The 11,465-nt window shown below is 45.4% G+C and overlaps 1 protein-coding gene across 1 annotated transcript; it reads right to left on the bottom strand.

The window, feature by feature from the left end:
* Nucleotides 1–39: 39 nt before the first annotated feature.
* Nucleotides 40–10,738, bottom strand: LOC119944569 (apolipoprotein L2-like). The gene is given in 6 exon segments (XM_038765565.1): nucleotides 40–159; nucleotides 4,408–4,452; nucleotides 6,214–6,801; nucleotides 6,803–6,992; nucleotides 10,091–10,217; nucleotides 10,708–10,738. Coding segments are annotated over 6 exon segments (1,101 nt in total).
* Nucleotides 10,739–11,465: the final 727 nt, after the last annotated feature.

The raw sequence follows: 11,465 nt of genomic DNA, 5'->3' as shown, positions 1-11,465 counted from the left end.
GGTGTGTTTCCTTTTATTATTCATAACAAAACCAAGCGGTTAGGGAAGTTGGGTAGTTAGCACCAAGTAACAAAGGCACGTCACCCGGCACAACCAGATTAGCATAGACTGGACGGAATACTTTTCAGCTACAGGAAGCGGTTTATAGCCTCTTTGAAACTGTTTTTGCAAGCAGCTTGTTGATATTGTGTTCAGAGCATTGTCAGACGTCTAGACTTTATTTCAGTCCTTGTACTCCCTGAACTTGGGTTCTTCTCTGTGGATTTTATTTGTTCCATGATTGTGCTAAATAGAGGCATTAAAAGGGTTTCGTTTAAATGTCTAATACTTGTGAACTTATGTCCCTCTAAGTAGCAGCATGGCTCGGTGGATAGAGCTTGGGCCTGGGAATCAGAAGGACTTGGGTTCAAATTCCATTCCACCACTTGTCTGCTGTGACCGTGGGCTAGTCACTTTACTTCTCTGTGCCTTAGTTACTTCATCTGTAAAAAAGGAGGTAAAGAATGTGAGCCCCATGTGGGACAGGAACTGTCTCCAACCTGATTAGGTTGTATCTACTCCAACACTTCAAACAGTGCTTGATACATAGTAACTGCTTAACAAATACCATTCTTCTTCTTTTAACTCCTGCATACAGGAGAATGCAACTATTTACTGCGAACTTTCACATTTGAAGTATTTTTATGTATATCTCCCCAATTAGAAGGTAGGCTCTTCTTGGGCAGGGAAGTTTCACTTCTTTATTCTGTCTCCTTCCCAGTCACCTAGCAGAGAAGCAGCGTGGCTCAGTGGAAAGAGCCAGGGCTGGGACATCAGAGGTCATGGGTTCAAATCCCGGCTCCGGCACTTGTCAGCTGTGTGACTTTGGGCAAGTCACTTCACTTCTCTGGGCCTCAGTTCCCTCATCTGTAAAATGGGGATTAAGACTCCGAGCCCCACGTGGGACAACTTAATCACCTTGTATCCTCCCCAGCGCTTTAGAACAGTGCTTTGCACATAGTAAGCACTTAACAAATGCCATTGTTATTATTATTATTACCTAGCGCAGTGCACTGTGACAGATAGGCACTCAATAAATGCTGCCACTTTCTACTTCCAACTACTCAAAGCAGTTGATTTCTTGCTATCTCACTGATCTGGGAAACCTGGGGAAAACAATTTGATAAAATGTTAGTGAGGATTTATTCAATTGTATTTATTGAGCACTTTCTGTGTGCAGAGCACTGATGGTCTGGCTCTAAGAGAATTATGGACTGGAGACAGGGAGACCAGGAGCCGATGCAATATTTTAGCCAGAAGGATGAGGAGCTGGTTACATCTCGGCTACTCAGGTCTGACACAATTTTAAAATGCTTGTTTTTTTTTAACGGTTAAGCACTTACTATCTGCCAGGCCCTCTTATAAGTGTTTATATAAATAAAAGCTAATCAGATTGGACACAGTCCATGTCCTACGTGAGGCTAACGGTTTTCAACCCCAACCGAGGCACCGAGAAGAGAAGTTTCTTCCCTAAGGTCACACAGCAGACAGGTGGTGGAGCCCGGCCTAGAGCCCAGGTCCTTCTGATTCCCAGGCCTGTGCTCTATCCACTGGGCCGCATTGCCTCTTACTGGGCCACGATACTTCTTCTAGTTGCAGCAAAACTGCGGGGTCGATGCAAGCGTACTGTACGTGTCCACCTCCCAGTCTTGTCCTGATAAAGCCACGGATGGGGCCAGGGTGGGGGAAGAGATGTAGGGGAGGAAAGAGGAGTAAACTCGCTATGGGCAGGGAATGTGTCTGTTGTTGTGTTGTGCTTTCCCAAGCGCTTAGCATGGTGTTCCGCACCCAGTGAGTGCTCAGTGAATATGATTGATTATGATGCGATGAATTCCATTATGTGGGATGTGTGAACCTTCTGTGTGTTGTGTAGGAAAATCTCACTGGAGGAAAAAATTGATTGTAACATTATCCAGTGCCTCCAGGGCGTTGCTTTTCCTATCTATCCAGCATCTAAAATATGCGACCTTGGCAACTCACTTCAATTTTCTTGGCCTCAGTTACCTCTTGGTAAAATTGGGATAGGAGTGTGAGCCCCATGTAATAATAATGATAGCATTTGTTAAGAGCAAAGCAGTGGGACAGAGACGGTGTCCAACCTGATTAACTCGTATCTACCCCAGTGCTTAGATCAGGGCTTGGCATGTAGCGCTTAACAAGTACAATGATAACAATAATAATAATAATTTTTATTATTCAAAAAGTGAGAGAATCGTGTGTCTTTTTTTTTTTTTTACACGTGCATGTAAGCTATAGAGAAGCAGTGTGACTTAGAGCACAGGCCTAGGAGTCAGAAGGGCTTGGGTTCGAATCCCAGTTCTGCCACCTGTCTGCTGTGTGATCTTGGGCCAGTCATTTCACTACTCTGGGCCTCAATTACCTCTTTGTAACACGGGGATTAAGAGTGTGAGCCCCGTATGGGACAGGGATTGTGTCCAACCTGATTGGCGTGTATTCATTCATTCTTATTGAGTACTTACTGTGTGCAGAGCACTGTACTAAGCACTTGGGAAGTCCAAGTTGGCAACATATAGAGACGGTCCCTACCCAACAACGGGCTCACAGTCTAGAAGGGGGAGACAGATAACAAAACAAAACGTATTAACAAAATAAAATAAATAGAATAGTAAATATGTACAAGTAAAATAAATAGAGTAATAAATCTGTACAAACATATATACAAGTGCTGTGAGGAGGGGAAGGAGGTACGGAAGGGGAGAGGAAGGAGGGAGCTCAGTCTGGGAAGACTTCCTGGAGGAGGTGAGCTCTCAGTAGGGCTTTGAAGGGAGAAAGCAAGCTAGCTTGGCGGATGTGCGGAGGGAGGGCATTCCAGGCCAGGGGGAGGACGGGGGCCGGGGATCGACGGCGGAAAAGGAGAGAGAGAGGCACAGTGAGGAGGTTAGCGGTATCTACCCCAGTGCTTAGAAGAGGACTTGGCACATAGTAAGCGCTCAAGAAGTGCTATTATTCTTATTATTTCCTGAGAATTTCAGACGGCCAGCAGCAGGGTGCAGTGAGGCAATGATCCGGCTCTGCCGGTGGCCTCAGCCACTCTCTCCTACATGGCCAGCACAGGGAATGGGTGTGTTGTACAGTTTTGCTCACCCCTTCCCCTCACTGCCACTGGCTCAGCCGTCTCTAGCTCATAGGAACCCTCCTCCCTGCTCCCCCATCCCTCCCCAAGCTTCCCCCTCCATGAAGACCCACTTCCATTCTGGTTCAGTCCGTAGCCCTTGGCCACATTTCATTTTTCATCTGCAGCTCTTTGGTTCGTGAGGGTTTGGCCAATCCTGTTCCTTAATGTTCACGAAGTAGGCTCAGGGAGCTGTCTGTGGTTGACACTGATGGAGTCTGTTATACATCGACAAAGTGACTCCCAAAGCTGATTTAACAGCTCTTACTTGGTATGACTTCTTTTCTTTTTCTAATCAAATGGTTGTGGAATTTGGAATAACATCCCTGTATTCCTTGCTCATTCCTCTGCCTCTATTTCCCCGAGAAAGCTGTCCATCTGTGTCAGGACTTTGCATTTGATTTAATTGATACGTTGGGGAGAGGTTTTAAGCAGACTATTCCTCCACCGTTCCCACTCTGGAAAAATTGGGTGCATTTCATCAAGGGTGAAGAAAAACCTTTTTATAATGTCAGAAGTAATGATGTAAATGGACCAAAATGTTCATTTATAAGTTATCTGGGATATTTTTCATTATTTAACCCACGGTATTCATCGTAACTGACTTAAAGAATGAACATATTAGTGAAATAGTTCATTTTGACCTTATCATAACAGGCTGCCCTCATGTAAGCCACTTTCTCTATGGCTCATCAGAAAAGGTAAAAGAAAAATCATTTAGAAATTGCTACCAAATATTATTTTATTGTGATTGCAGTGGCTTTTACATTTTAAAATTTGCAAAATACATTTTGGCTTCAGGGAAAGGTGCATAACACGTTAGGTTGAAAACTTTATATCTTACATTTTTTTCTGTCACCTGTTGTTTGAGAGCCTCTCTGGTACATTTTTATTAGCATAGGAGGAAAATTGACTAGAATCAGCAGGTTGTCTTCCAAAGTTTCCGACTAATCACCAAGCAGAAGAAGAAAGATGGAGGAGGCCTGGGAGAAAGCTGTATCTTGGGGAGCTGCCAGAGATTGAGATGGTAACACCTGAGAGAATAATTGCGGAATCGCTTCCCAGGAAAAGGACTTTGCAAAGGAAAGAGGCTCTGGGGAAATGAGAAAATGAGATTTATCTGAATCTGATCGAGAATTAATTGACACTGTGCTCTAAAACACATTTCCAGTTGAATGAGGATGGAATCTAGGCCCACCACAGAGTGAAATGGTAGAATCTCTGCTGAACCCCACCTTTTGATTAGCAAGCAAGATTTCCCTATTATCTATCTCATTTATCTCATTAGGAATGCATACATTATCGCTGATGTATCTTTTTTAGTAAACTTACAGTTTGTGACTAGTTGATGGAGTTGTGATGTGATACTTACTCCATTAAGAACGGAGAAGCAATGTGGCCTAGTGGAAAGAACCCAGGCCTGAGAGTCAGAGAACTTGGGTTCTAATCCCACTTGTCTGCTGTGTGACCTTGGGCAAGCTACTTTACTTCTCTGTGCCTCAGTGGCCTCATCTGAAATAAAACTGGGGATTAAGTATTGCTCCCTCCTACATAGACTGTGAGCTCTATGTGGGACTGGGACTGTGTTCAACTTGCTTACCTTGTATTTACCCTGGTGTTTAGAACAGTGCCTGGCACAAAATAAGTTCTTATCAAGTACCATTATTCATTCATTCATTCATTCAATCATATTTATTAATAATAATAATAATAATGGCATTTATTAAGCGCTTACTGTGTGCAAAGCACTGTTCTAAGTGCTATTTATTGAGCGCTTACTGTATGCAGACCACTGTACTAAGTGCTTGGGCAGTATTAGTTGGCAACATATAGAGATGGTCTCTACCCAACAACGGGCTCACTGATCTAGTCCTCTGATCCTTTAGGTTATTTTAACTTCGCATGTTTGAGATTTCTGCACACAGACTCCTTCCATTTATTAGGGGGAGAACCAAAGTGAAAAAAGTTGCTAATAATTTAATAATAATCGTATTGATTAGTGCTTTCTTTGTGCCAAGTGCTGGAGTAGGTAGAATCTATCAATTTATTGGTGGTATTTACCGAGTGATTACCGTGTGCAGAGTTCTGTATATAAGTTCTTGGGAAAGTACAACAGAGGTGGAAGGCTTGATCCCCGTTCTCAGAGATCTTACAGTTTAGTGGGGGAGACAGACAATAAATAAATTACAGGTAGAGAAAACAACCACTTATCTCTCCTTTTAGATTAGGGACCGTGGCTTTTACTTTAATATTTTCCCAGGTAACCCTATATGCATTCCTCTGTTCACAGCAGGCCCTCAGAAAATGCTCTTGATAAATTCTTGTGATGGGTATCGGATTACAGTGGGCATGTTAAGGGAGGGTATTTGGGGGAAAGTAATAAATATTGAGTGAGAGCGTGAAATGATGGCCAGCACTGTACTAAATTCTGAGGCAGATACAAGATACTCAGGTTGGACCCCGTAATTTGCAGGGAGAACAGGCCTTGAATCTCCATTATAGATGAGGAAACTGAGGCACAGAGAGGCTAAGTGACTTGCCCAAGTCACACAGCAGGCAAGTAGCAAAGTCTGGATCAGGTCTTCTGACTCAGAGGCCTGTGCTCTTTCTGGTAGGCCATACCGCTTCCTCTATTGAATAACGTATCTGGTTTATTTTGAACCTGGGTAAGGAGTGCATCTTAACATGATCAAAATTATGTCACTATCCTTCCTCCAAACAGAGGTTCGTTTGGGTCATGTCAAATTCATTTTTCCTGGTCCTCCTGCCATCAAAACAGCTCCCCCTTTCCCCTCTTCCCCTCCGCCCGTAGTTACCTAAACAGCCAGACAACTATTTCTCTTCCCCAATCCTAAAATTATTTTAAGTTTCAAATACACTCCCATAAGCATCCTGCATAGTATCTCAAAGATGCCATGTGTCACAGCTATCACAGTGTGGCCCATCGGTATATTCTCTTGCGACTCAGTGGTCGGTGGGATGACAGACTTGAGGCTTTTCACCCACTGCAAGCTCTGGGAGAGATCTCCAAGAGACATAACGTGTTCTCTCAGGTCACTAGCTCTCTTCCTCAATTCAGTTGCCGTCTCTGACTTTGCCCCCTGATGCAGATGTTGAGAATCCCGAACGATGGCGACTGCGTCTATCAGAATCCCGACACTGGCCGTGAGCCCCCCTACCACCCTGGCTCCTTTGGCCATAGCCAGGGCAGTTCCCCCAAAGGCCTTCTGCACGTTCCTCCCCCTCCTGCTAGCATTTTGGGCGATATTTCCCATTGCGGAGAACCGCCTGGCATAGGCTACTAAGCGAGGTCTCTTTTGAGCCTCACCGATGGCCTTCACACACTGGATGAAACTCCTACCCTTATGAACAGCAGAAGATATTTGAACCTTATTCTCCTTCAAAGTTTGTACCACCTCATTCTGAAGGAGCTTTCCGTTGAGGTTCGTGCCGCTGATGGCTCTCTCTTTGGCTGCTGCGCTGCTTTTCCCGTCAACGACGTCTGCTGCGATGCTCGTGACGGCTGCTGCCGTCCCCAGACCCGTTCCAACTGCCGAGAGGATCAGACTCCCTCCGGCCGTGACGGGCACTAGAGCAAAGCCCAGGGTGATCAGAATTCCAGAGGTTGACACTGGTGGATTTGGCCACCAGCTGGGCAATCGTGCAGTTCTTGTGGATTTGGTCAATGTTGTCCGCAGCATCGTTCAGCTCTGTAATGCAGTCATTAAGCTCCTTTTGACGCCTATCCAGTTCTTCCAACGTGTCTGAGATCTCCCCCTTCACATCGAAGATGGCATCGAAGAACACATTCACTTCATTTCTGTGGAAAGTTTAGAGTAACTATGTTGTTGCTTCAAACTAATTGCATTCTCTGTTAAAGGAGGGTAATTCATCGATCACTGATGTTCACCGAGTTCTTACTGCCCAGAACGCTTATCTAGGCACTTGAAAGAGAACGGTACAATAGAGTCGGTAGACATAATCCCTGAAAAATGGGGATTACTGTTGTGAGCCCCGTGTGAGATATGAACTGTGTCCCATCTGTTTAGCTTGTACCTACCCCAGCGTTTAGTACAGCTCCCAACACATAGCAATTGCACAACCAATGCCATCTGCCCACCCTCCCCTCAAAAAAAAAGTATGTTGACAGAAAGCTCTAGAGGATTAAGAAATTTGATCATTTTAGGAAAGAAGAGTGGAAAAGGCTTTACCTAAGTCAGCTCCATTAAATGTGCAGCAGAAAATTGGGCAAACTGGACAGCCCTCCATTCTTTAGAGATTCCTGCACACACACAAACCCGCTACACACAAGTGGCAGATGCCCAGCTGCAGTGTGATGTTTTCTGGCTCAAAACCCAAAGGCCGGGGGTGGCGGAGGGGACGGCGAGAAGGGTACCAGAAGACGTCCAAGCCCCCAATTGGGATTACTGATCTTCGGGCCAAAAGGAGTTGGAGCAGAGTGAATGCAACCCACGCAGGGCCTTAGAGCAACTTGGATCGAAGGAGCCCAGAGACCTTGCTTTGCCCAATGCTCTAAGCTTGGAGAGAAAAGGGACATTTGTCCTAAAAGAGATATTTACTAGGTGGTGACTGTGTGCAAGACCACTGTCCTGGCTGCCCAAAATCGAAATCATTGCCCTCCGTTTAACAATTGAACGTCTGATAGGTGAAGCAAGTAGCATGACCACAAAGGAAATGAGCAGCATGGCCATGAGTTTTCAGAGTCCGGGCTTGGGAGTAAGAAGAACCTGGGTTCTAATCCTGGCTCAGCCTTCAGCCTGGTGTCTGACCATGGGAAAGTCACTTAACATCTCATCTCCTCATCTGTAAAATATGGGCATTAAATTCTACTCCCTCCTACTTAGAATGTGAGCACCGTATGGGACAGGGATTGGGTCCAACCTGATTTTTCTTGTATGTACCCCAGCTCGTGGCAAAAAATAAATGCTTAATAAATACCATTTTTAACAAAGGAGTAAAACAATCTAGACAATCTTTCACTTCTCTCTTTCCTCCTTCATACTTCTTGGCCCTCCTACCACTGACTACTCCTTCAAAGACTCCACCTCTCCCTCCCTTACCGTGGGTGTTCTAGATGGAGTTGTCTAGATCCCCACTTCTTCTCATTCTGATGTTATTTTCTTGGGAATCTCATCCGTTTTCCAGGGTTCAGCTGCCACCTCTTCGCAGGTGACTCCCTAATCTACTACTCACCTCTTCTGCAATCCTACATTTCCTATTGATTTTCAGTTAGCTCTACCTGAATAATAATAATAATAATAATAATAATAATAATAATAATGGCATTTATTAAGCACTTACTATGTGGAAAGCACTGTTCTAAGCGCTGGGGAGGTTACAAGGTGATCAGGGTTACTCTGTTACTCGATTTATTTATTTTACTTGTACATATTTATTCTATTTATTTTATTTTGCTAATATGTTTTGTTGTCTGTCTCCCCCTTCTAGACTGTGAGCCCACTGTTGGGTAGTGACCGTCTCTATATGTTGCCAACTTGTACTTCCCAAGCACTTAGTACAGTGCTCTGCACACAGTAAACGCTCAATAAATATGATTGAATGAATGAATGAGGGTGTCCCACGGGGGGCTCACAGTCTTAACCCCATTTTACAGATTAGGTAACTGAGGCCCAGAGAAGTTGTGACTTGCCCAAAGTCACACAACTGACAAGTGGCAGAACTGGGATTTGAACCTGTGACCTCTGACTCCAAAGCCTGTGCTCTTTCCACCAAGTCACGCTGCTTCCCCTGAATGTATTGCCTGTCCCTCACAAACTCAACATGTCTAAAACTGAACTTCCCATTTTCCCACTCCTAACCTATCCCTCTAGTTGCCTATCTCCGCCTTTAGACTGTGAGCCTGTTTTGTTAACATACCATGTCTCTCGCTTGTATCATCTCCCTTGTGCTTAGTGTATTGATATACACATGGTGGACATTCAATAAATACACTGATTGAAACCCTAGATTGTAAGCTCCTTGTGGGCAGGGATTGTGTCTACCAACTCTGTTGCATTCTCCCAAGTGTTTAGTACAGTGCTCTGCATACAGTAAGCATTCAGTAAATACTGCTGATGTCACTGGTTTTAAAAAAAATGGCAACTAAGCCCACGCCATTCAGGGCAGGCCTCACCTCCACCATGCTTGGACTCCTCCCATCCAAACCTCTGTTGGTCTGAAGCAGGACGCAACCATAATAATGTACTTATTATTACTTGTACTTCCCAAGCACTTAGTACAGTGCTCTGCACACAGTAAGCGCTCAATAAACACGATTGAATGAATGAATAATAATGGCATTTATCAAGTGCTTACTATGTGCCAAGCACTGTTCTAAGCACTGGGGAGGTTACAAGGTGATTGGGTTGTCCCACGGGGGGCTCACAGTCTTAATCCCCATTTTCCAGATGAGGTAACTGAGGCACAGAGAAGTGAAGTCCACAGTCACACAGCTGACAAGTGGCGGAGCCGGGATTTGAACCCGTGACCTCTGACTCCAAAGCCTGCGCTCTTTCCCCTGAGCCACGCTGCTTCTCTATGGTTCACCATGGTACACGACCCCCAGAATACCTGCCCAGAGTTGGCCTACAGTTGGGGAAGCAATAGACCAGTCTGGTATTGTTAATGATGTGCATCTAGCTTTATTTCTATTTATTCTGATGACTTGACACCTGTCCACATGTTTTGTTTTGTTGTCTGTCTCCCCTTTCTAGACTGTGAGCCCGTTGTTGGGTAGGGACCGTCTCTATATGTTGCCGACTTGTACTTTCCAGGCGCTTAGTACAGTGCTCTGCACACAGTAAGCGCTCAATAAATATGACTGATTGAATGAATAATTGAATGGTAGCAAACCTCTGGGATGGGAGATTCCCTGAAGGGCAGGTTTCTTATACTTGCCTGTCCAGACTGTATTTGGTCACCAAGAGCTCCCGAGACTGGTCTGTGGCAAGTAGACATTGCAGCTCCTCCCTGCTCATGCAGGCCTCTAGGTGCTCCAGGATGTGACACAGCTCGTTGATATTTTCTGGACGAGAAGAAGAAAATCAGGATAGGCTAGATCAGAGCCGTGCCTGGATGAGAGCGGGCTTGGGTCTGCTCTTCTTCCTCTCCCTTTCCCTTGCTGCCGTGAAGCCTCTCCTCCCCTGCTAACACATAAGGAGCCAAACCCTCAGCACAGCTAATGATCCTTTCCTCTCCTACTGATGGAGATGATGATGATGAAGGTCCAACAGTTCCTCAATGAGGGAACAGGGTGGAACTTTAGGAGCTCCGCCCTGTTTTGGCTGCCATCGCAACCACCACCTGGTCTCCGTGATCTCTCTGACTCTGTTACCGATTCCTCCCTCCCTGCCCCCTCTCACTCTTGGTCTCCCTGCTGTCTTTCCCATGGAGACAGTAGAGTAGGAGAAGCTAACTCAGATCTGGAGGGAGGAAGGGAAGAGGCAGCTACAGTTTCTCGTTCTGATGGAAGCAAGGGAAAGAAGATCTTCAAGTAGCAGTAACAGGTGCAATACCCATGTTGAGTGTTGGCGGTCCTTGAGCCATGGTGGCAGTTGGGTGTGGGCACACTTCTTCTGGTACTGTAAGGTTCTACAGCACGACCGGAGTTGGAGAGAGATGTAACTTCACCCTGAGAAGGAAGAAAAAAGACATCGGGATGATTGGTTGATTGTGCAGGAACTGGAGAGCCATGAGCTGAGAGTTTGTGGATCAGTTTCCTAGGAGATATTTGTCTCCATCATAAATCACAACCAAGCTAGAGGATACCGTACCCTAGTAGAAAGGACATGGGGCTGGGAGAGAGAAGAGTTGGGTTCTAGTCGAAGAGTTGGGTTCTAGTCCCAGCTCTGCTGCTGGCTTGCTGCATAACCCTGGATGCATCACTACTTATGCCTCAGCTTCCTCATCTAGCAGATGGGGAGAAAATATCTGCTCTCCTTATGTGTTAGATAGTGAGTCCTCTATTGGATAAGGATTGTGCTGATCTGATCATCTGGTATCTACGCAGAGAAGCAGCGTGGCTCAGTGGAAAGAGCCCGGGCTTTGGAGTCTGAGGTCATGGGTTCAAATCCCGGCTCCGCCAATTGTCAGCTGTGTGACTTTGGGCAAGTCATTTAACTCTCTGTGCCTCGGTTCCCTCATCTGTAAAATGGAGATTAAGACTTTGAGCCCCACGAGGGACAACCTGATCATCTTGTATCCCCCCAGCACTTAGAACAGGGCTTTGCACATAGTAAGCACTTAACAAATACCATTATTGTTATTACTCTAG

Source organism: Tachyglossus aculeatus, chromosome 23 (genome assembly GCF_015852505.1).
Source record: "Tachyglossus aculeatus isolate mTacAcu1 chromosome 23, mTacAcu1.pri, whole genome shotgun sequence".
In the NCBI taxonomy this organism is placed as follows: Eukaryota; Metazoa; Chordata; class Mammalia; order Monotremata; family Tachyglossidae; genus Tachyglossus; species Tachyglossus aculeatus.
Note: the sequence above shows the minus strand (reverse complement) of the source record. Positions and strands in the feature narration are given on the sequence as shown.